General features: G+C 46.4%; 1 protein-coding gene across 2 annotated transcripts in view; it reads right to left on the bottom strand.

Moving 5' to 3' along the window:
- The window catches only part of LOC143981830 (interferon alpha/beta receptor 1-like), a 71,166-nt gene that overhangs the window by 3,443 nt on the left and 41,398 nt on the right, over positions 1-26,325 (bottom strand). For both annotated transcript variants that reach the window (XM_077479955.1, XM_077479956.1), the window contains 3 exons: positions 20,533-20,690; positions 11,704-11,845; positions 5,487-5,641 (listed from right to left, as the gene is read on the bottom strand). In XM_077479955.1, the coding sequence (XP_077336081.1) occupies positions 5,487-5,641; positions 11,704-11,845; positions 20,533-20,690 (455 nt within the window). The remainder of the gene's footprint in view (positions 1-5,486; positions 5,642-11,703; positions 11,846-20,532; positions 20,691-26,325) is intronic.

The following is a 26,325-nucleotide window of genomic DNA, read 5'->3' as shown; positions in this document are numbered from 1 at the left end:
AGGTTTTTGTGATGTAAAAAGAAAAATGAGACAAAGATAAATAATTTCAGATCTTTTTCCACCTTTAATACGACCTATAAACTGTACAACTCAATTGAAAAACAAACTGAAATCTTTTAGGCCCGTTTGCGGATGAAATACGGACATACATAAACTAATATATCCCAAATTACATGACTGTTATTATAGTATTCACCTCCTGTTAATATACTGAGAAACCTCATTTCACACTTTTATACATTCTAATTAACTATAAATCTATTGTATGACTTTTTAATGCATTATATTCAATAAAATATTTGAAAAAGAAAAAGAAATACGGACATAGATGCATTCCTATGGGATAGCGGGTGTCTTCGAATAAACATCCTCAGACACCCGATATCGTCCGCCTCCGCTATTGTCCGATTCTGCAGACAGAGGAAAATCCTATTTTTCTATCCGTCTGCAGAGCGGATCGGATGAACACGGACAGACGGTCCATGTTCATCCGATCCCCCATAGAGGAGAGCTGACAGGGTGGTCCCTGCACAGTGTGCAAAGACCGCCCTGTCCGCCGCCGGCTCAGCGGGGACAACGGAGCGATCCCCGCTGAGCAAGCGGATTATCACGGGTCGGATCATTACTGATCCATCCCCTGTGAAAGGGGCCTTAGGTGGAGGGAATAATAAAAAAATAAAAAATAAAAAATGGTTGCATAAGCGTGCACACCGTTACACTTATGCCGTGTACACACGGCCAGACTTTTCAACAGCAAAGGTCCGATGGAACGAATCCGGACAATTCGATCGTGTGTGGGCTTCATCGAATCTTTGCTGTCGAAAAATCAGACTGACTTTAGATTTAGAATGTTTCACATCTTTCCGACGGAATTGAGTCCAGTCGAAAAAGTTGTTCGTCTGTACGCTAGTCCCATGGACGAAAACTGGCGCTAGGGCAGCTATTGGCTACTGGCTATGAACTTCCTTATTTTAGTCTGGTCATACGTCATCACGTTTGAATCCGTCAGACTTTGGTGTGATTGTGTGTGGCCAAGTCCGTTAGTTCGTCGGAAGCCCGCTGGACCTAGTCTGCCAGAATGTCCGGTCGTGTGTATGCGGCATAATACTTTGTTGAAGCATCTTTTGATTTTATTACAGCACTCAGTTTTTTTGGGTATGAGTCTATCAGCATGGCACATCTTGACTTGGCAATATTTGCCCACTCTTCTTTGCAAAAACACTCCATATTTATCAGATTGTGAGGGCATCTCCTGTGCACAACCCTCTTCAGATCACCCCACAGATTTCCAATGGGGTTCAGGTCTGGGCTCTGGTTGGGCCATTCCAAAATTTTAATCATCTTCTGGTGAAGCCATTCCTTTGTTGATTTGGATGTATGCTTTGGGTCGTTGTCATGCTGAAAGATGAAGTTCCTCTTTATGTTTAGCTTTCTAGCAGAAGCCTGAAGGTTCTGTGCCAATATTGACTGGTATTTGGAATGGTTTATATTGCCTTCTATTTTGACTAAAGCCCCTATTCTAGCTGAACAAAAACAGGCCTAAAACATGATGCTGCCACCACCATGCTTCACGGTGGGTAATGTGTTCTTTTGGGGATGTGGAGTGTTTTTGTGCCAAACATATATTTTGGAATTATGGCCCAAAAAGTTCAACCTTGGTTTCATCAGACCATAACACATTTTCCCACATGCTTTTAGGAGACTTCAAACGTGTTTTTGGTAAATATAGCTGGGCTTGGATGCTTTTTTTTTGCGAGAAAAGGGTTTCCCTCTTGCCACTCGACCCCATAGCCCAGACATATGAAGAATAAGGAGATTGTTGTCACATGTACCACACAGCCAGTACTTGCCAGATATTCCTACAGCTCCTTTAATGTTGCTGTAGGCCTCTTGGCAGCCTGACCAGTTTTATTCTTGTCTTTTCATCAATTTGAGGGACATCCAGTTCTTGGTAATGTCACTGTTGTGTCATATTTTCTCCATTTGATGATGACTGTCCTCACTGTGTTCCATGGTATATCTAATGCCTTGGAAATTATTTTGTACCCTTCTCCTGACTGATACCTTTTAACAATGAGATCCTTCTGATGCTTTGGAAGATATCCACGGACCATGGCTTTTGCAGTAGGATGCGACTAAGAAAGACCCCCTTCACACTGAGCTGCCCCTGGCATCAGTGGTAAAGTGGCGCTATTTTTACTGTCGCTTTAGCGACGCTATTTGGCCGCTGGCGGGGAGCAGTTTTAACCCCCCCGCTAGCGGCCGAATTCCAAAAGAACACATCACCAAAAGAGCACATAACCCCCTGCTAAAAAGGGGTTAAATCTGCCTGCAAAACGCTGCTGCAGTGGCACTTTGCTGGCGGTATAGCAGCACTGCCCCATTGTTTTCAATGGGCAGAATTGGTGGAGGAGCGGTGTATTCACCACTTCTACACCACTGCAAAGAAGCTGCTGGCAGGACTTTTTGTGATGCCCTGCCAGTGCAGGGCACCAGTGTGAAAGCACTCGGGCGTTCACAATGGGCTTGCAGCTGAGGCTTTTTTCAGGTGCTATGCAGGCGCTATTTTTAGCGCTGTAGCGCCTGAAAAACACCTCAATGTGAAAGGGGTCAAAACGTCAGGAAAGACCTACTAGAACAGCTGAACTTTATTTGGGGTTAATCAGAGGCACTTTAAATGATGGCAGGTGTGTACTGACTCCTATTTAACATGAAGTTGAGTGGGATTGCTTAATTCTGAACAAAGCTACATCCCCAGTTCTAAGAGTGGGTTTGCTTCCCAACCCTAAAAGATTTCAGTTTTATTTTTCGATTGAGTTTATAGGTCACATTAAAAAGGGAGAAAAAAATTCTGAAATTATTTATCTTTTGTCTCATTTTTTTTACATCACAAAAACCTGACATTTTAACAGGGGTGTGTAGACTTTTTATAGCACATACACATATACAGTGGGGACGGAAAGTATTCAGATCCCCTTAAAAAAATTTCACTCTTTGTTATATTGCAGCAATTTGCTAAAATCTAAATATTAAAAGTCTACAAATACTGCAGCTGCTGACTTTTAATAAATGGACATTTACCTGTCCAGGGTGCCTGCGATGACGGCAGCAGATGAAGAGCAATCGCTCATCTCTTGGCTGCCCCTGCCGCCATCCTCTGTCAGGAAATCAGGAAGTGAAGCTTCACTGCTCGGTTCCCTACTGTGCATGCGTGAACACGCTGTGCATCTTCACTGGTCCCCGTTGTGTTCTGGGAACTGTGCGTTTCCCACAACACAACGGGGGGTGGGCATCTGCGGCTAGCTATTCCCGGAAGTGGGTGCAGATACCTGGATTATACAGGTATCTGCACCCACCCCCCTCCCCCCTGAAAGGTGCCAATTGTGGCACCGGAGGGGGAGGGGGGGGGAGGAATCTGATGAGCGGAAGTTCCACTTTAGGGTGGAACTCCGCTTTAAGTTCATTTTTTTTCCTCAATGTACACACAGCACCCCATATTGACAGAAAAACACAGAATTGTTGACATTTTTGCAGATTTATAAAAAAAAAAGAAAGAAAAACTGAAATATCACATGGTCCTAAGTATTCAGACCCTTTGCTGTGACACTCATATATTTAACTCGGGTGCTGTCCATTTCTTCTGATCATCCTTGAGATGGTTCTACACCTTCATTTGAGTCCAGCTGTGTTTGATTATACTGATTGGACTTGATTAGGAAAGCCACACACCTGTCTATATAAGACCTTACAGCTCACAGTTCATGTCAGAGCAAATGAGAATCATGATGTCAAAAGGAACTGCCTGAGGAGCTCAGAGACAGAATTGTGGAAAGGCACAGATCTGGACAAGGTTACAAAAAAAAAAATTCTGCTGCACTAAGGCCCCTTTCACACTGGGTCGGTGCGGGCGTCGGCGGTATGCGGCCGCTAGCGGGGCAGTTTTAACCCCCGATAGCGGCCGAAAAAGGGTTAAAACCCCCCGCAAAGCACCGCTGCAGCGGCGCTTTGCCGCCGGTAGAGCCGCGCTGCCCCATTGATTTCAATGGGTAGGAGCGGTAAATACACTGCACCTTCACCGCTCCAAAGATGCGGCTAGCAGGACTTTTTTCACCGTCCTGCTAGAGCACCGCTCCAGTGTGAAAGGGTCCGTTTTTTTTAGGAGCTACTTTTAGCGCTGTAGCGCCTGAAAACCACCTCAGTGTGAAAGGGGCCTTAAGGTTCCTAAGAGCACAGTGGGCTCCATAATCCTTAAATGGAAGACGTTTGGGATGACCAGAACCCTTCCTAGAGCTGGCCATCCTGCCAATATGAACTATCGGGGGAGGAGAGCCTTGGTAACAGAGGTAAAGAAGAACCTAAAGATCCCTGTGGCTGAGCTCCAGAGATGCAGTTGGGAGATGGGAGAAAGTTGTAGAAAGTCAACTATCACTGCAGCCCTCCACCAGTCAGGGCTTTATGGCAGAGTGGCCTGACGGAAGCATCTCCTCAGTGCAAGACACATGAAACCACGCATGGAGTTTTCTAAAAAAAAAACACCTGAAGGACTCCAAGATGGTGAGAAATAAGATTCTCTGGGCTGATGAGACCAAGATAGAACTTTTTGGCCGTTATTCTAAGCGCTATGTGTGGAGAAAACCAGGCACTGCTCATCACCTGTCCAATACAGTCCCAACAGTGAAGCATGGTGGTGGCAGCATCATGCTGTGGGGTGTTTTTCAGCTGCAGGGACAGGACGACTGGTTGCAATTGAGGGCAAAATTAATGCAGCCAAGTACAGGGATATCCTGGATGAAAAACTTCTCCAGAGTGCTTAGGACCTCAGACTGGGCCGAAGGTTTACCTTCCAACAAGACAATGACCCTAAGCACACAGCTAAAATAATGAAAGAGTTGCTTCACAACAACTCCGTAACTGTTCTTGAATGGCTCAGCCAGAGCCCTGACTTAAACCCAATTGAGCATCTCTGGAGAGACCTAAAAATGGCTGTCCACCAACGCTTACCATCCAACCTGACAGAACTGCAGAGGATCTGCAAGAAGGAATGGCAGGAGATCCCCAAATCCAGGTGTGAAAACCTTGTTGCATCTTTCCCAAAAAGACTCATGGCTCTATTAGATCAAAAGGGGGCTTCTACTAAATACTGAGGACCATGTGATATTTCAGTTTTTCTTTTTTAATAAATCTGCAAAAATGTCAACAATTCTGTGTTTTTCTGTCAATATGGGGTGCTGTGTGTACATTACTGAGGAAAAAATTAACTTAAGTGATTTTAGCAAATGGGGACAATATAACAGTGAAAAATGTAAGGGGGTCTGAATACTTTCCGTCCCCACTGTATATAAAATACACACACACACACACACACACACACACACACTTATTATTATTTTTAAATACATTTTTTTTTAGTTAAGGTCATAATAAAAAGGGAAAAAAAAAAAAAAAAAATCTAGAAGTCACTATCCCTTCATCTATTTTCTCGTTACCTTCTCAATGCTTGATGGCAGCTTGCTTTTAGGGAAGAATACATGCTTCAAGTACCGCTTCAAAGGGCAGAGACAGATGTAGAGACTGACCGAGATCACAATTATTGCCCCAAACACCAACCCTATGATCTGCTCTTTTACGTAAGACTGAGGATCTAAAAATAAAAAAGGCACACAAAACAAAAAGTAGTGTTACCAGTGAAGTGAGTTACCATCTAAAGAGCAGTGCGTTTGTTTTTTTTGTTTTGTTTTTTTCAATGATGATAAAATGATTAAATGGATGGGTGATGTTAACCACTTTTCCTGCATTTTTTTGCTAGAAATTACTTTATACCCTCAATTATATATTCTGAACGCAAAGACCGGTAGAATAAAATTGTGGCAGTTGCAACTTTTTATTTTACACGATTTATGAACTGCACTACAAATAATTTTATTGCACATTAAACTATACCTAATTTCTTGGTAAAGTATAAAACATGAGGTTAAATAGATACAAAACATGTCATGTTCTCCAAATGTAACTTTTTTCAATCATAAGGGTGCCAACAAGCCCCCTATATGATAGCACGGTCAGGTGACAGGTACTCCTTATGGAGACATCAGGGGTCCAATATTTCCCCTGCCCTCCAACACAGATAATGATTCACAGATTGGCCTTGATTAGCTGCTTCCTTGGCTACTTCAGCGGGGGAATGATAAACTTGGAAGTGATGCAATGCATGCAGCTGTGAGCGTTTTTTAACCCTTTAAATACTAGGATGTTTAAAAACGTACCTTGGGAGACAGGGGTTAAGTCATGCCCCCTGTACTGATTCAACACCACTAATTTACAATAGCGAAGCTCCTCCCCATATTATTAAGTCTATGGAGTAGGGCAGTGTATAGAAACTATGGCTTCTATTGAGTAGGACAGTATATGGGAACCATGGCTTATATGGAGTAGGGCATTGCATGGACACCATGTCTTTTATGAAGTATGGCAGTGTATGTAAACCATGGCTTCTATGGAGTATGGAAGTATATAAAAGTAATGGCTTCAATGGAGTAGGGAAGTGTATGGAAACCATGGCTTCTATGGAGCAGGGCTTGGGATCCACCACCCCAGAGCATCAGAGTGCATGGAGCCAGCGCCGGCAGTGGAGGAAGCAGGGGCCACACAAGCCAATGCTTCCTCTGTAGCGCTGGTTCCGGTCCCAGGTGGAGTGATGCAAAGTGTACTTCACCTGGGACTATTCTAGCAGCCTGGAGAGCAATGCCAGCAGAAGCTGAAAAAGAAAAATGTCAGTGTATTAAACATCACATACACTGCACATTTGCAATAGACATAATATATTAGCATAAAAAAGGGTTATTAAGCTGCTTTCACACCGATCTGCAGGTGCAGCGCAGTACACCTGTGACTTTCCTTTGGGTTAGCTGCACTGAGCCATAGACTATTATATTCTGTGGAATTGGTGCACTTTCAAAAAGTACCCCACACCTGCAAGATAGAAGAAGTCTATAGCAAAGCATAGTCCAGCCACAGGTACACTGAACTGTTCCTGCGCTGTGGGTAAACAGCAGCACATCAGCGTGAAAGTAGCCTTATAGGGGGCTCAGGGCAGTAAGGGCTTGTTTACATTTGTGATTTGGGGGGTGGTATAACCCATAGTTGAAACATGTTTTTACCACACGCCCCCAGCCACTGGTGTAGCATCAGGGATCGTAATGACAAACCCGCTCCATGCTCCAGAGGGCCCATATGGCCTCCCTGCCATATTCTGTTTTACATTTTGACAGAAGGGACGGTGGGGGTGGCATACACAGGAACCAATTCTCTCCATTTTCCTCCTGCAAAGGCTGAAAGCTGGCTTCTCCTCCTCTTCCTCCTGCTGGCATTCAGCAACTGCAAGAGGAAATTGTTAAAAAAACAAAAACTCTGAACCATTTCATTTCACTGTGGCCCACGAACCGTTACCAAATCACTTAAGTGTCCCTTGCTCTTCAAAAGGTAGAGCACACCTGATATAGGTCATGGTGAGAATGGAGTAAAGCAATCAAAAAGCCCCCCAACCAAATCAACAGGTGGCACGTCCTAAAAATGGATGCATTTATAAGATATTTTCAGTATGGCAATGAAAAACTATGAGCATAAACAAGTGATAAGAAATTACATATAAAAATGCTATACAGTACATTCCCCTATTGTTCTGAAATTACATGTACTTACTGTATGTAATACTGCCTGACCCTACCCTAACATTCCTCATATAAATAAACTTTAATGCCCCATGCACATGGGCAGTTTGAGACTTCCAAACATAAATAGTGGGCGTATTTCTGCACAGGGGAAGGAGAGCTGCAGTGTACAGCCGCCAAACATACAATTTCTACTCACAAACAGAGATGGTAAAAACACTCATCAAGCCCCACCATGTGGCTGAACACTCCCAGACTGCCTGGAACCTCTAGCATTAAGAAACAAAAGTTATTGGCGCACAAATGAATAAAACCTTTTGTAGAGAACGCTTTATCCAAATGTTACGGTAGGTTAATTGTTGTCTCAAAGAGGGCCTGTAAATAGTCTCAATGTGCAGCTGCTAGACCACTTTGGACTTGGTGGAAGAAAGCAGAAATTGAACCATCAGAAGAACAGCGCATCAGAGAGACTCATAGTCTGATGTAAAAAGCATAAAAACAATTTATTAAATGAAAAAGATAAAAAACTCAATAAAGGACGTTTGATCCTCCTGGGATCTTAAAACCTTTACATCAGTCAATCACGACAATAAAACGACAGTTGCTTGATGACAAATTCACCCTGGGATCTTCTATTCGTGACTTTGAGATATTGGTGACAACAGGGCTGTGTTACCAGTGTAGTCTATTGTGCATGTGGATATAAGGACTGTGGGTGATTATCTCCCAGAGGCAGGGGGAACCAGTGGAGTTCCTATACAAGTGAAAATAAATGGTTGGAACTGAGTTCCAAAAGTCACTCACTTTTGTAAATGGCTGGACTGTAGGGCTGGGGCGCCGTCATGCTGAGCTGGAGGAGTGGAAGAGAAAGGGTCAATCCTGCTCCCTGTGCTCTGGGACGGAGGTGCAGTAAACGCTGGAGGATGTTGGTCCAAGTTGAACACAGGGTGGCGTCCACCTTGTGTGTCAGAGAGGCTTGGAGCGCAGCGCTCCGCTTGCCCGAGCGGTTGCGGGTCACTATTGGTCACGTGGAAGGCTCCGTAGCGAGGGGAGTTGCCATGCCGACCGGCCTGCTAACATGTTTCGCGCGCATGCGCTTTATCAAAGCTGAGGCGGCGTGTGGTACACATCGTGATATATGCCATCGGGTTGTGTGAAGGGGCGGGGAGTATCGGAGTAGATTAAGTTAACCCCTTGTGTGTCAATACATATGTTTAGCTTGTAACTTGTGGAGCAATAATATCTATTGGTGTGTAGACTTGAGGGAAACCGAAAGCAATGGATTCGGTTTCGATTGAGGTATTGAGTGGGTGAAAAGGGATATGGAAATCTAAGGGAAAGTGTAGGGTGGGAAAAAAGAGGAGAGATGATAGTGTGAAAAAAAGGGGGAGGGGGGAGGGGGAATGTATATGAAAGATGTATATTGGATGTAGCGACATGTTTGAATAAGAATTGTAGATCTATAAAACATGAAAAATGTAAAAAATGTAAAAATAAAGAGAAGATTAAAAAATGAAAATAAAAATGGAAATAAGAATGTATTTGGATATGGAAATGAAAAGAAAAAGATGAGAATAAAAAATAATAATAAATATGAATAGAAATAATGATAAAAAATAAAATAAAAATGAAAATAAAAATAAAAAAATAAATAAAAAATGAAAATAAAAATGAAAATAAGAATAAAAAAGAAAAAAATGAAAAAAATGAAAAATGAAAAGAATGAAAAAAGAAAACGAAATGAAAAATAAAAAATAATAAATAATAGATGATAAATGATAAATAATAAATAAGAATAATCAAAGTGAAATGTAAAATGTATATATACATGTGTATTCACCCATTCATATACCTGATACGATGGGGAGGGGGGGGAAAAAGAGGGGGGGGTGGAGACGGGGAAATGGGGGGGAGATTTTGGGGAGAGGGGTTTTGAAGGGGGGGGGGAGGGGAAAAGACAAGAGGGGGGAAAAAGAGGGGGGAGGGGGAAAAAGGGAGGGGGTCGTCGTGCTCTAGGTACTGCCCTGTAGTTGTTACAATTTGTTGGGCAAGTTTATATGTTAATGGGGGATAATGCATTGGTGGTGGTGATGAGTTGAAAATAACAGGCAATGGATTATGTTTATGTCTGACAGATGTGTATCAGGAGGTTATGCTAAGGATATCGATGTCTTCGTTGAGGCCTTCTGGTGAGAGGGTACCCATGAGATATATCCAAAAAGTCTCCCTACGACACAGGAGGGAGAATCTACTCCGATACTCCCCGCCCCTTCACACAACCCGATGCCATATATCACGATGTGTACCACACACCGTCTCAGCTTTGATAAAGCGCATGCGCGCGAAACATGTTAGCAGGCCGGTCGGCATGGCAACTCCCCTTGCTACGGAGCCTTCCACGTGACCAATAGTGACCCGCAACCGCTCGGGCAAGCGGAGCGCTGCGCTCCAAGCCTCTCTGACACACAAGGTGGACGCCACCCTGTGTTCAACTTGGACCAACATCCTCCAGCGTTTACTGCACCTCCGTCCCGGAGCACAGGGAGCAGGATTGACCCTTTCTCTTCCACTCCTCCAGCTCAGCATGACGGCGCCCCAGCCCTACAGTCCAGCCATTTACAAAAGTGAGTGACTTTTGGAACTCAGTTCCAACCATTTATTTTCACTTGTATAGGAACTCCACTGGTTCCCCCTGCCTCTGGGAGATAATCACCCACAGTCCTTATATCCACATGCACAATAGACTACACTGGTAACACAGCCCTGTTGTCACCAATATCTCAAAGTCACGAATAGAAGATCCCAGGGTGAATTTGTCATCAAGCAACTGTCGTTTTATTGTCGTGATTGACTGATGTAAAGGTTTTAAGATCCCAGGAGGATCAAACGTCCTTTATTGAGTTTTTTATCTTTTTCATTTAATAAATTGTTTTTATGCTTTTTACATCAGACTATGAGTCTCTGCGCTGTTCTTCTGATGGTTCAATTTCTGCCTGGAACCTCTAGCATGGGGGGAGCCTGACCTTGGTGCCTGCTGTCTGACGTGTTTCGGAGGAAAGTCCTTCTTCAGAGCCAAACTACAAATGGTTACATGGTTTTTTAGCAATACTTACACCTTCACTTACAATATAGACACACCCATGAACGTTAAAGCCAAGGCCCCTCCCTGACTATTGGGGGAAGGAACAGTTAGTGAAAAAGGGGCAGGGATATGGACCCCTGATAGAAAAATGGGTGGTGTCCCCGGGCTGTGTTGGTGTCAACAACCACAGTAATGGACGTTGTGGCATGTAGAAAAAAAACCTGTAATATATCAATATACATGAATGTAAATAATACCATGTGTCAAGAGTAGTGTTGTGACATACCATACTGAGGACTTTATGTGGGATGAGCAGGAAATGTATATTCCCGAACTCCATATGTGTTTCAGCCCCTGCTGGAACGCAGGGAGCTTGAGGTCAATCCAAAATAGCGTGTCCCTGGAACCCATCACCAAAGCCTGGGGCCGGAAACCAAGGCTGGATATGCGCTCCAGACGATGTTTCTGGTTGCCACGCCACTTTCCATGCAGTAATGCTACATGAATCATCTGCCCTTACTCAAGATGGCCGTGGCCGGAAATGCTAGGAGGGTGTTTTTCACAGTCATTTTTCAGCAAAAATAAAAGAAAGCATGGAGACATGAACGGATAGGGGAGTTTGCTTTAAATATAAAATTAATTAAATAGTGTTTTTTGGTTTGCGGTGCTCAGATACAGCGTAGTTCCGCTTTAACATCAGAAGCCTCAAACTGCCTCTGTGCATAAGGCCGAACATGCAAAGAAAAAAAAGGTTTTGGCCATTTTACTGCATCTAAAACAGGGAATGACAATTTTACATTTTTTGCAGCTCGTAATTACAGTACATGTACCATGCAGTACAAATGTGGTATAGATGCATTTAGTCTCACACACACACACACACACACACACACACACACACACACTTATGAACAGGCCTTGTACAACAAGATTTTATTTGAAGTGGATATGTACCGGTTGGAATGCAGTAAGTCTCACTATAAAGCCCGGTTCTGTTGAAATCCGCACATCGTGTATGTGCTTTCGCACAATAGGTTGTGGAGGGTTTCACAGCTTTTATCGTAAAGTGAGGTACTTTATCTTCCATAGTGATAACCTGCAAAATAAAATAAGAAACAAAAAAAAAAAAAAAAAAGAATGAAAAAAGCACCACACCACATCTAAAATTTCCACTCAAATATTAAAGGCATGACCAAAAAAAAAATTTTTTTAAATGAAAAAAAATAAATAAAAAATAGCTCTGTCACAATTCTCTCTTCCTTTACTGTGCTGTTCCCCACAGTATCTCCTTTCTCCCTCTGCCTTAAGTGTCATTAAACCCCCATCATAACAAACTATCAATAAATGGTGTAATACATGCTGTTCATACTCACTATGAGATTAATTTTCTGTATTCTGCAACAAAAAAAAATTTGGTTGATTCTGCTGTTCACTGTCCCCACTGCAGGCTGAGATTGTGTAGACCAGCCATTGTCACAACTACAGAGCATGCTCCAGCTTCAGTTCCCTTCTAAGCTGTTAATTTCCTCCAGTTTCTTATCTGCACAGCCTACATGACTATAAAGTCATATACAGTGCCTTGCGAAAGTATTCGGCCCCCTTGAACTTTTCAACCTTTTGCCACATTTCAGGCTTCAAACATAAAGATATAAAATTTTTATTTTTTGTGAAGAATCACCAACAAGTGGGACACAATTGTGAAGTGGAACGAAATCTATTGGATTTTTGAAACTTTTTTAACTAATAAAAAAATGAAAAGTGGGGCGTGCAAAATTATTCGGCCCCCTTGCGTTAATACTTTGTAGAGCCACCTTTTGCTGCGATTACAGCTGCAAGTCACTTGGGGTATGTCTCTATCAGTTTTGCACATCGAGAAACTGAAATTCTTGCCCATTCTTCCTTGCAAAACAGCTCGAGCTCAGTGAGGTTGGATGGAGAGAGTTTGTGAACAGCAGTTTTTAGCTCTTTCCACAGATTCTCGATTGGATTCAGGTCTGGACTTTGACTTGGCCATTCTAACACCTGGATACGTTTATTTGTGAACCATTCCTTTGTAGATTTTGCTGTATGTTTGGGATCATTGTCTTGTTGGAAGATAAATCTCCGTCCCAGTTTCAGGTCTTTTGCAGACTCCAACAGGTTTTCATCCAGAATGGTCCTGTATTTGGCTGCATCCATCTTCCCCTCAATTTTAACCATCTTCCCTGTCCCTGCTGAAGAAAAGCAGGCCCAAACCATGATGCTGCCACCACCATGTTTGACAGTGGGGATGGTGTGTTGAGGGTGATGAGCTGTGTTGATTTTATGCCAAACATATCGTTTTGCATTGTGGGCAAAAAGTTCGATTTTGGTTTCATCTGACCAGAGCACCTTCTTCCACATGTTTGGTGTGTCTCCCAGGTGGCTTGTGGCAAACTTTAAATGAGACTTTTTATGGATAGCTTTGAGAAATGGCTTTCTTCTTGCCACTCTTCCATAAAGGGCAGATTTGTGCAGTGTACGACTGATTGTTGTCCTATGGACAGACTCTCCCACCTCAGCTGTAGTTCTCTGCAGTTCATCCAGAGTGATCATGGGCCACTTGGCTGCATCTCTGATCAGTCTTCTCCTTGTCTGAGCTGAAAGTTTAGAGGGACGGCCAGGTCTTCGTAGCTTTGCAGTGGTCTGATACTCCTTCCATTTCAAAATGATCGCTTGCACATTGCTCCTTGGGATGTTTAAAGCTTGGGAAATCTTTTTGTATCCAAATCCGGCTTTAAACTTCTCCACAACAGTATTACGGACCTGTCTGGTGTGTTCCTTGGTCTTCATGATGCTCTTGATTACACACAGGGGGATTCTATTTATCACCATCAGTCATTTAGGACAACATTGGATCATTCAGAGATCCTCGCTGAACTTCTGGAGTGAGTTTGCTGCACTGAAAGTAATGGGGCCGAATAATTTTGCACGCACCACTTTTCAGTTTTTTATTTACTAAAAAAGTTTAAAATATCCAATAGATTTCGTTCCACTTCACAATTGTGTCCCATTTGTTGGTGATTCTTCACAAAAAATTATAATTTTATATCTTTATGTTTGAAGCCTGAAATGAGGTTGAAAAGTTCAAGGGGGCCGAATACTTTCGCAAGGCACTGTATGTGGGCGTATACACTCCCTCTCTCCTCCTCCATGCCCAATAGACAGCTAAACACAATGGGGGTGGAAGATATTACAAGTTGATTGATGGAGGCATAACCTCCTTGTAATTCTAAGCACATACAAACAATAGACAAAGGCTAGAGGCATGAAACCGACTGCATTTGGCAGATCCCCTAGATAATCCACATGATGTTTTTGCACAAAAACAATAAAGCTTCGAGTTTAACCACTTGCCGCCCGCCCTATTACAAATTGACGGCGGCAAAGTGGTTTCATAATCCTAACCGGACGTCATATGACGTGATTAGGATTATGAGCCGCTGCGCGCCCCCGGGGGCGCGCATCGCGGCGATCGTTGTTGCGGGGTGTCAGTCTGACACCCGGCAACTACGATCTCGGTAAAGAGTCTCCGACGAAGACTCTTTACCATGTGATCAGCCGTGTCCAATCACGGCTGATCACAGTGTAAATGGGAAGAGCCGGTGATCGGCTTTCCCTCACTCGCGTCTGTCAGACGCGAGTAGAGGAGAGCCGATCGGCTGCTCCTCTGACAGGGGGGGTCTGTGCTGATCGATTATCAGCACAGCCCCCCCGAGGATGCCCACACTGGACCACCAGGGACACCACTAGACCACCAGGGAAAAGGTAATAAAAACCCATAATCCTCCCTAGACCACCAGGGTGCCAGTCAGCACAATGGGTGCCAATCAGTGCCCATAATGGATGCCAATCAGTGGCCACAATGGGCATCACTGATTGGCATGCATTATTGTTTGGCACTGATTGGCATCCATTACTATAACACCGATGCCGCCTATGAGTGCTCACCTGTGCCGCCTATGAGTGCCCACCTGTGCCGCCTATGAGTGCCCACCTGTGCCGCCTATGAGTGCCCACCTGTGCCGCCTATGAGTGCCCACCTGTGCCGCCTATGAGTGCCCACCTGTGCCGCCTATCCATGCCCACCTGTGCCGCCTATCTATACCCATCTGTGCCGCCTATCCATGCCCACCTGTGCCGCCTATCCATGCCCACCTGTGCCGCCTATCCATGCCCACCTGTGCCGCCTATCCATGCCCACCTGTGCCGCTCATCTAAACAGTGGCCTGAAAAAAAAAACCTGCGGGCAAAAGAGGCGTCCGCAGATGCCAAACCATTCACTTCATAGAACTTGTGAAAACGTACACAGACAACCAGTGGCTGCCTTGCCAACTTGAGCAATGGCCGTCTGATGACAGAAGGCCCAAGAAGCACTAAGTGCCTGAGAAGAATGCGCCATAACCGGGAAAGGAGGAAACTGATCCCTGACAGGATAGCCCAGAGACATCATCTGTCCGATCCATCCAGACCAACCGACTCAGTGGCTGGCAAATACATCCGAATCCCCCAAAACACATCCAGGCCAGATAAAGCCGATTCCTTGGGATGTGCTGACCAGGCACAAAAGAAGCCAACCCAACGTCCTTATTCAAATGGAAATCCAAGGACCGAACTATGTAAAAAAGGGCGAAGCACCACCTTGGGTAAGGTGAATGACAAGTTAATGCCACCATTCATGACACCCTGTAAGTAGAGGTGATAGCTACCAAGAGGCCACCTTCCGAGACAGAGTAAGCAGTGGAACCTCCCGAATATTTTGAGTGAAAGATTGAGGGGCCTTTGGAGAACCAAAAACACCAAGTTCAGATCCCACGGCGGTGGAAGAAACTGCCCTGGTGGAAATAGACGTCTCACTACTTGAACAAAAAGGCATGCACCAGGGAGTGCGAGACCAGGAGACTCTGAAGACAGCCCAGGCCCACACCTGGCCCTCTATGGTACTTAAGGCCTATTCCTGCTCATCCTTCCGTAAATGGAGGTCGGAAACTGAGCCACCTAAAAAGGAACAAGGACAAATCTTATGAAACATGGCACAGAGAAGTTCCCGCCCCTAGCCAACTGAGGTATCCGTCTGACAGTGTTCCACTCCTGGAATGCATACGTTGTAAAAGGGCCGGAACTAGACGTTCTGCACACCGGAGGAGGATACTGGCAACAGCCAGGGTCGCCAACAGCCTTTTTTGGCCCACCCTGGTAAGGGACATAAGCCACCGCTGTTGCCTTGTTCGAATGGATCCATACTGGGAGCCCCCGAAGTCGAGCCATCCGTGATCCAGACCTAGTCTGATCAATTGAAGATCCGGGATATTACACGGTAGCCCGAATTCCCCCAATGTCCAGTGACCCCGAACTGAGCTCCGCCCCAAAACATCTCCCCACTGGGACAGACTGGTATTAGTGGTCATCCTGTTCAATAGAAGGGGAGAAAGGGGATCTTCCCTACTGAAAAACCGGAGAACAAAGCCACCAGACGCAGCAGAATCTGATGGTTCAAAGACCTTGGGAATTTGTCCCATTATGCCAGCATCTCCCCGAAGGGAGCCCACATGGAACTGCGCAAATGACCTTGCCTCAAAAAATAGGGTAGATATCATCAGACCCAACACCCACATGTAGATCCGCAGCGGAGCCCACCTGCCAGATAGTAAATGAAAAACACTGCATGCCACTTCTGGACTCTGTCCAGGGGAAGAAACACGCTGGCCAGAGCAGAAGCCTGGTCAGGCTCAGATAAACCAACGTTCCGGCAGGGCCAAAGCAGACTTCCAATAGTATAGACGCCAACTGAAATCAGAGAGTCTGTATAGGAACTACATTGCTCCTTGGGGTAATCGAGAAGTCGGCGCAGAAGATCGCCCAGGCAGTCCAGGACCATCAACCCCCACTGACGTAACCATGCCAGATCCGGGGCCAACACCTCGTGAACACCCGAGGAGTGGTGGCCAGATCAAAGGACCAAACCACGCGCCAATAATACTCTGCACTCACAACAAGACGTAGGAATTGCTGGAGTCAAGCACTTAACAGAATGCTTAAGCATTTGTGATGTCGTAGAAGTCAGAAAGACCCCATAATCAAGTGCCACCACTGCGTGGACGGACTCCATCCTGAACTCCTGTACCCACACAAGGCAGGTCAGGGTCTTAAGGTCCAGAATAAGATGTACCCTGCCCTCCATTTTTTAGACTGAGAACCGGTTAGGATAAAACCCCTGACACTATTCCCGGCTTGGGAACTGGGACAATCACACTCTGTCGCAATGGGGCTTGCACAGCCTCCCCAAGCAGCAAAGGCAGGGGGATTCTGCTCCCCCTCCAGTTATGCCAGCTGGGCCCTTAAAAGCCAGAGATTCCTCTATTGGAGCCATGGTTGCTTCAAGCAGCCTGGAGACAGAGGGGTTCATTACTGGTGTAAAAGTCTCCTTCTGAAGGGGGGACTCCCCAAAGGGGTACCTTCCAGCAAGCGTTTTTTTGGAAACACAAAAGGCACTTTGGACACTCCCAGTCTGCATGGACAAATTTGTCAAAATAAGAGAGGGAAGAACGCTTTCGGAGTGGAAGACAACTTATCAAAGTGGGTACTGGCCCTCGCTGGCAGCCACCGTTGCATCCCCCATCTTGAAAGGTTCCCGCACAGATGTAGGATTGTTCAACAGGGGAGATAGGGGAGGGCAGGAGTGCCCTATACTAGGCTATCTGCCTAAGCTCTACACCAAAATGTCAGGGGGGGGGGATGGGGGTCCCACCCACCAGGACCCCCCCTACGAAGTCCACATAAGGGATGTCGACTGAGGCCCTGCACAGGGGGGCACAGACCGGTGCGTGGCCTGCGCATTGTTGCGGCCCGCACCGATCCTAGCTGGTAGACTACAAAGCCGCGTCCTAAATTAGACAGCAGGACCCCCAATCATCCGCCTCCCAGCCCTAACCACCAGATACCCCCCATATAACCCGAGAGTGGAAAAGAGGGCTGTGTGCCCCAAAAAGTCTCTAGGCCGGAAACCTGGGCCTCACCCGGGAAAGAGGTGGTAGGGAGTAGAAGGGGGGGTGGAGGAGAATCCCAGAGGGATTGACCACCCCAGGGAGTACCTGCATCCCACCCCACTCCAGGGAAGGAGAGGGGTCTACTTACCTCTCCAGCGAAATGCGTGGGTAACGCTCCTGGACAGATCCTCCCCTCCACCAAAGTGAGGGGCTGTCGGTCATGAGAAACACTGCGACACAGGCCAAGTCCCAGTCGTATGTGACCTCGCAAGAAGTTTAACTCACAGGGCCAGCCCCTGTCCAGTGGGGCTATGTCTCAGCCGACCTAGTGCATAGCTGCGGTCTGCACGGGTGTCAGGAAGATCCTCCTCACGGACGTCCGAGCGGCGAAAGTCGCAGAAGATCTCTTGCCCAGTTCCAGGAGCGTTACCGCGATCGGCGGTGCGCGCGTGCGCGTGCACGTGCACGTGCGCGCGGGAGCGTGCACGTGCGCGCGGGAGCGCGCACGCGGGTGCGCGCGCGGCCGTTTGACGCAAATTGCCGCCAATAGCGCTATTTAAACTGGATCCATGCCTCACTGCCTGATCAACAGCGTTCCTGTGCGTCCTGGTGATCCGTATCTGAATCTGAACCTGAACCTGTACCTGTACCTGTACCCTGATCCGTATCGAACCCGGCTTGTTTCCGATTCTGCTGTTTGCTGCCTGCCCCCCGACTTTGGCTTGTACCCGACTACTCTTCTGGATTCCGTTTCTGTATCTGATCTGCCCGCCTGTGCCTGACCTGGACTGTTACACCATCCGTCAACTGTAAGTTGCTTGCTGTTGTACTATAGGACACCTCCCAGTCCTCCGCAATATTTGGCTGTACTCCTTCTGCGTTTGTAGCCTTCTACCTTTGGCCACAGACTACTGGACTCTTCCGCTTCCGCTTATCCATTGCACCTGCATCCGTTGTTGGACTACAATACCCCTCCGTTGTTTGTCACCTCCTGCAATCACTTGTATGCCGTTGCTGGACTACAGGAACCCTTCTGCTGTCTGCTGGACCTTATCTCACCTTTGCCTGCATTCAGACACCGGACTACAATACACCTCCTCCAACGGTCTTCTGCCTTTACCATCTGCTATCCAGTCAGGCACTTGTGCCCCTCTGTGCTCCTGAGCCCCTGTCACCACTACCAGGGTCTCTCGAGTCAGAGGTCTACGAGAGGCCACTCCCTGCACTCCGGGCTCTGCTTAAAGGTACGTGACAACGGGGGTGACCCCTGGACCAAGTCTCCAGGAAAAACAAAAAACAAAAACAATTCCCAGGACTAGCAATCCCAGCAGGGAACGAAGTCCTTACTCCTGACTAGGCAGAAAAAACCTGAATACCTAAAGCAGGGAGGGGGTTTTATATACGGACTGAGGACGGCCCATGGGAGTGGCCAAGTGATTTTTTTTTTTTGTTCTGCCCAGTCCTACTCCTGCGGAGGCGATATAACCCTATCGTTAGGAATAAAGAAGTATGTGTCTGTCAATGAACGAGAAAAATGTGCATTTATTATTTTTTTTTTACACAGAAGCCTGAACACCTGAACAGTATTACACCCCAGATCAGTGGAACATGGGTGCAATGTAAGGCTCCTGCACACTTTCTCTCCAGGTTTCTGCCTGTCCTTTCATATGGGCTTTCAGTTAGAAAGCTAGAGGAAGCTTCAATGGACTAAAACAGCGGTGCCCAACCGCTGGCCCGCCGCACCCTCCCAGAGCAGGGGGTGGCAGACAGTCAAGCCCAGATCGCGGGTTCCTGGCCCTCCATCCCCAGGCATCAGTGTGAAGAATGGAGCTGGCACTAGAGGAAGCAGAGCCAGTGCTTCCTGTATACTGCCGGTTCCTATCACAGGCAGAGTGATACCAAATGTACTCTGCCTGTGACAACAGGCGATACAGAAATCATCGACTCTGCTCTCTACTGCAGCTGCATGCTTCCTCCAGCACTGGCTCCTGTCACACTGATGCTCAGGGATGGGGGGGTTGGGAACCAGGCAGCAGTACCCACCCTGGAGGACGGCCGGCAGCAGCCACCAGCCATACCCGCCTGGGGGACAGCAGCAACCAGCAATACCTTCAGGAATCCTGAGGAAGAAGTGAAGATTGAGGTCAATTGAGGTGCAGGTAAACCTGCAGTGCATCAGTGTGAATGCAGCCTGCCTAAGCGGTGTGATCAGGTCTTCTTGGTTTTTTTTTTTTTTTTTTTTTTTTTTTAGGTGGACCCAATCGGACCCTCCATTCACCTCTATAAAAATACAGATGTAAACTGTCTTTTGTCTGTTTACACTCACCTGTCTCCAATCCAATCCACTTAAAATAATAGAGTAGAGATGTCTGCTCTGCATATTGGACACGCCTGCCATCTGCCCGCTACGCTCAATCATTGTGGCCCGTGACTGGATACCAAGTTGCTAAAGTGCCCCTCGCTCATCAAAATGTTGGGCACCCCTGGACCAAGAGTACGCTAATCAGCACATTTGTAGTCCATTGAGAATTACAAGCCTTGTGCCACAGTGGCAGACAGACAGAACTTGTAATTTATTAAACAGAGATCTGTGAATGAATGTCCCGACTGTGCTGGTGGAGCACGCAGCCTCGCCTATTTTAAAAGTGACAGCAGCTGCAGGGGAGAGGAACCTCCAACTGCTGTCATGGGGGTGTTTGGTCCTTACCAACATGTTACTCCCTAAACACAGGTGTAACATATTGCTAATGGTGACTATACCCTTTAACACATGACTTACATCCATAGGCGTTGAATTTTTCCAAGTCTTCAGGCGATACATCCACGTACAGTATCCACTGAGTTCTTCGTACCTAAATCCTTCAGGTGATTCAACAGCAATGTGTAAATCGTTGTCCTGTATAGTCAATTTCAGGTTTGTGGGGGGTCCAATCAAAGCTTTAAAAAGAAGAAAATATGTCAAAGTATACAACATATTGCTTTCGCTGCCAAATCCATTTTTGTTTTTTTACACACATTAAAAAAAAAAAAAAAAAAATCACTCATGTTAGACCTGAAGATTGCATGAACCAGACTGATTTCCCATTTTGACATTCAAAATTAGCCCACTAACGCTTTGAAAGTCGAACGATCGAGTGTATCGACCACTTTTTAGAATGATTTTCTAACCGTGTATGGCCGGCATTATTGAGTCTACAGGTTATTGTGCCAATCACTAAAAATTGATCACACCTGATCAGACCAGATGTACTGACGGCCTCTCTCATTTCTTGAGACACTAACAAGCCAGGACAGTACAAATAATCCCCAAATTAACCCTTTTTGGAAAGTAGACATTTCAAGGTATTTTAGTAAGAAGCATGGTGAGTTTCACAAAAATTGTCATATTAAAACAGGTTATTTCTCTCACATGGCATACGCTTACTTGCAACTACACCCCAAAACACATTCTGCTACTCCCGAGTATGGGGATACCATGTGTAAGACTTTATACCTTGGCCACACAGAGAGGCCCAACATGCAGGCAGCACCATCAGGTGTTCTAAGGGCATAAATTACACATTTAAATTTCTTGACTACCTCTTATCCTGCGTACACACGATCGGACTATCCAGCAGACTTAATCCGGCGGACCAGAAGGAAGTCTTGACTCAAAATTGTCCGCCGGACTCAGTGGACTTTTCAAATGAATGGACTTGCCCACACACAGAGTAAAGTCTGTTCATTTTGAACGTGACTCCAGGTAGACGGGACTAGCGAAGGAATTCAATGTCGCCGCCTCCACTGGCGAGATTAACACCTTGCTAGCCCCGTCGAATGGTATGGATTTTAAGGGGAACCCCTACACCGAAAAAACGGTGTGGGGTCCCCCAAAGTCCATACCAGACCCTTATCCGAGCACGCAGCCCATCCAGTCAGAAAAGGGGGTGGGGACTAGCGAGCGCCCCCCCCTCCTGAACCGTACCAGGCCGCGTGCCCTCAACATGCGCCCCCCCCCCCCCCCCGCCCCAAAGCACCTTGTCCCCACATTGATGAGGACAAGGGCCTCTTCCCAACAACCCTGGCCATTGGTTGTCGGGTCTGCGGCAGGGGGCTTATCAGAATCCAGGAGACCCCTTTAATAAGGGGGCCCCCAGATACCGGCCCCCCACCCTATGTGAATGAGTATGTGGTACATCGTACCCCTACCCATTCACCTGGGGGAAAAAGTGTCAATAAAAAAAAAAACACAACAAGGGTTTTTAAAGTACTTCATTAGACAGCTCCGGGGGTCTTCTTCCGACTTCGGGGGTCTTCTCGCCAGGCTCCTCCTCCATCTTCTGCTCTTTTGCCACTCTTTTGCTAGCAGAGAAGCCCGGCTTTCTCGTACGTCACCAACCGGGGGTCTTCTTCTGACTTCTCCCACTGTTCGGTTCTTCTGCTGGGGTCCTCCGTTATCTTCTTCCAGCTCTTTTACTAGTGTTGGCCCGGTCTTCTCATTTGTCGCTGCCTTCTTCTTCCTTCTTCTCTTCTTCCGATGTTGACATGACGCTCTCTCCGGCCGTAATGCCAGGGACGCGTTGTGCAGCAAATTATATAGGCATAAGGGGCAGGGGTCACCGGGTGATGTCTCATGGTGACCCCGCCCCTTATGATTTCACAGTCCCGGGGGATGCTGGGACTGTAACATCATAAGGGGCAGGGTCACCATGTGACATTACCCGTGACCCCGCCCCTTACGCCTATATAAGTCGCTGCGCAACGCGTCCCTGGCATTATGGCGATAGCGTAATGTCAACATCGGAAGAAGAGAAGAAGGAAGAAGAAGGCAGCGACAAACGAGAAGACCGGGCCAATGCTAGTAAAAGAGCTGGAAGAAGATAGCGGAGGATCCCAGCATATGAACCGAAGAGCTGGAGAAGTCGGAAGAAGACCCCCAAAGTTGGAAGAAGACCCCCGGATGGCGGCGATGAAGAAGAAAGCCGGGCTCCTCCGCTATTAAAAGAGCAGTAAAAGAGCAGAAGATAGTGGAGGAGCCCGGGGAAAGAAGACTCCCAAAGTCAGAAGAAGACCCCCGGAGCGGTCTTATAAACTACTTTAAAAACATGTGTTTTTTTATTAACACTTTTTACCTCAGGTGTCTGGGTAGGGGTACCATGTACCCCATACTCATTCACATAGGGTGGGGGGCTGGGATCTGGTGGCCCCTTTATTAAAGGGGTCTCTCCCGGATTCCGATAAGCCCCCCGCCCGCAGACCCCGACAACCAACGGCCATGGTTGTCAGGAAGAGGCCCTTGTCCTCATCAACATGAGGACAAGGTGCTTTGGGGTGGGCCCCCCTTCCCCAAAGCACCCCCCCATGTTGAGGGCACATGGCCTGGTATGGTTCCTTTCCTGACCGGCTGGGCTGCGTGCTCAAATAAGGGTCTGGTATGGACTTTGGGGGGACCCTCACGCCCTTTTTCGGCGTAGAGGTTCCCCTTAAAATCCATACCAGGCGACGGGGCTAGCAAGGTGTCAATCTCACCGATGGAGGCGGTGATATTGACTTCCTTCACTAGTCCCGTCTACCTGGAGTCACGTTCAAAATGAACGGACCGTTCGTTTGAAAAGTCCGGCGGACCTCTGCCAAAAGTCCGCCAGATAGTCTGATCGTGTGTACGTGGCATTAACTATAAACAAATAAACTTATAAGATATTTCTTTCTAACACATAGCATGTACATAGCAAAAGATTTCACACTAAAATAGATTCTGTTACTCCTCCTGAGTATGGCAATACCACATGCAAGACTTTTACACAGCCTGGCCACATACAGAGGCCCAACATGCAGGAAGCGCTGTCAGGATAAGCACTGATGAGGCACAGATGAGCACGGATGTGACATGTATGTGGCTTGTATGAGCACTGATGTGGCACGGATGAGCACTGATATGGCACGGATGAGCACTGTTGTGGCACGGATGAGGCACAGATGGGCATGTATGAGGCAATGGCTATGGCCCAGTCGGCAAGTGGTTAAAGGCTGTGACTGAGTAGCAGGGTGAAATAGGGGACCTGAGACAGCAGGTATGGTCTGGTAGGAAGAGGCCATGGGTCATCGCCTAGAGGTCTGTGTACCAACTTCTTCTGGGTCAGTTTGGTGCAATGAGAATCACCAGTTACTTTTCTTGCTCCATTTTTCAGAGCAGGTAAGTCAGTTTTCGCACCGAAGAAAAGGCATAAATTAGCCTGAACTGAGACCAGAGAATTATCAAAGAATCCAATGCCAGTGCTTGAGGCTCCAAGCCCCAAACAGAGGTAACTTGTTGTTGAATCTGTCTAGGATATCCACGTTATGGTTCCCCCATCTCGGACATATCAGATTGAAGATGTCAGGTGAAGGGCACCATTCCCCTTGGTCCAGGCAATGATGGCTGGGGTAAATCACCTTCCATTTGTTTAAGCCTGGGATGTGGACAGCAGAGATCACTTGACAGTGTTTCTCTGTCTATGGAATGATCAGTAACAATTAAACTGGGTAGTAGGCGCAACGGCAAACACACAAACATACATCAAAAAAAGTTCTTATTTTTGTTTAAAAGTTTTTGAGAAAGTCTCATGGTGGAAGTCCATATACTTGTGTCAGCTACTGATCCAGAGTGTAGCCCACTCTGTAGTAAAGCGATAAAAAGAAGAGAAAGTAGCGCCACTAAGTGTAGTATTGAGTACAATTTATTATAGCCCCTGTATTGGGTTACTCACTTAACGTAGGTATAATACAGGCTCTTCATTAAGGTAATGCGGGGGGGGGGGGTCTGTCTGTGTGCTCCTCGTGCGCTGAGTAGACTGGGTGTCTCACACTTTTGGGAAACAAAGCTTGTGAATGGATGAAATACTCTTAAGCCCTCTAGCTGTTCCCAGGATCCAGAATGGACCGCAGCATGGATCCCAGTGCAGATGGTACGAGGGGTGCTGACATCACAGGTCCCAGGAAGCTGTTCGACAAGTTTCGGAGCATGCGCTGTGCTGTGTATGAGCATGCACACTCCTTTGTTAAGCTAAAGATAGAACGTGAAGCCGGGTGTTTATAGTTATGGAGCAGGAAGTAGCGGCCACATGTAAACAGGTTATGTCCTTCCACTCAAGTTGCCACCGTACCATCCCCGCTACGCTGCGATCCATCCTGCGGTCCATTCTGGATCCTGGAACACCTAGGGCTTCAGAGGATTTCCTCCATTCACAAGCTCCATTTCTCCACAGCGTGAGACATTCAGTCTACTCAGCACACAAGGAGCACACAGACAGACCCCCCTACCATTACCTTAATGAAGAGCCTGTATTATACCTACCTCTTGTGAGTAACTCAATATGGGGGCTATAACAAATTGAATTCAATACTACACTTAGTGGCGTTTCTTTCTCTTCTTTTTATGGAATGATCAGGCTTGCTGCCTTCAAGGCTGCCTTACTTCTGGTACCCCCTTGGTGACTGATGTAGGCCACTGTTGTGGTGCTGTTCCATTGTACCCCAAATAGGTGTCCCTGCAGAAGGGCAGTCCAGTGGCACAGAGCCATCCTTATCGCTCTGAGCACCAGAATGTTGATGGAGAGGCGGGCTTCCTCCAATGACCATGTTACCTGAACTGTTAGGGATTGGACCACTCCTACCCAGCCTGAAAGACTGGCATCTGTCCCTATTACTTTTCAGTGATATGGCAAAAACAATTTCTTCATGGTCAAGGCTGTTTTGTAGAGCCACCAAGCTAGGGAATTCCTTGATTCTTGGATAGGAGAATGTGTAGATAAAGAGAAGAGGAATGCATTTTCCATGCTAACAAGATGTTGTGCTGGAGAGGTCTTGAAATTCGGTAAATGGGACAACCTTGAAGGAAGCCACCATAAGACCCAGAAATCTCATGAAGGATCTCACAACGGGTGGTGTCTCTGATCTCAAGTCCCGAGTTGAGTTCTGAGAGACAGAGAGCAGTATTTTCTCTGGAAGAAAAACTTTTCCTTAGGCTGTGTCCAGAATTATTCCCAAGTATTCCAGGCAAAGAGATGTTGAAAGAGAAAATTTCTGAAAGCCGATCATCCAACCAAAATCTTGAAGCATATGGATTGTCCTGTGGATATTTGAGCATAGTTGGAAGGGAGAGAAGTTCTAAAGAAGAAGAAGAAGAAGAAGAAGAAGAAGAAGATCTAAATAACCTGTGACCCGGATGTTCTTATTTCTTAGAAAGGCAAGAAGAGGTGCAAGGACCTTTGTGAATACTCTGGGAGCAAAAGAAAAACCCATATGCAACTGGAAGGTGCGGTCTCCTACTGCAAAGTGTGGAAAGCACAGATGAGGTGGATAAATGGGAATATGCAGGTAGGCATCCTTAAAGTCTATGAATGGCAGGTATTCCACTTGTTTCTGAGGAACAATAACTGACCTTGTGGATTCCATGCAAAATTTTGGAATTTGAAGGTATTTGTTTAGGGATTTTAGTTCCAAGATAAGGCAAATACCCCTGTTGTGTTTTGGTAACCTACTGTCTCAACTACTCCCTGGGACAAGAAGGTTCGAGGCATTCTGCAAATCAGACTGTCCTTGGGCAGATTTTGGC

This window comes from Lithobates pipiens, unplaced genomic scaffold, assembly GCF_037356315.1.
Source record: "Lithobates pipiens isolate NorthernLeopardFrog02 unplaced genomic scaffold, aLitPip1_a1.2 Scaffold_16, whole genome shotgun sequence".
Lineage (NCBI taxonomy): Eukaryota > Metazoa > Chordata > Amphibia > Anura > Ranidae > Lithobates > Lithobates pipiens.
Note: the sequence above shows the minus strand (reverse complement) of the source record. Positions and strands in the feature narration are given on the sequence as shown.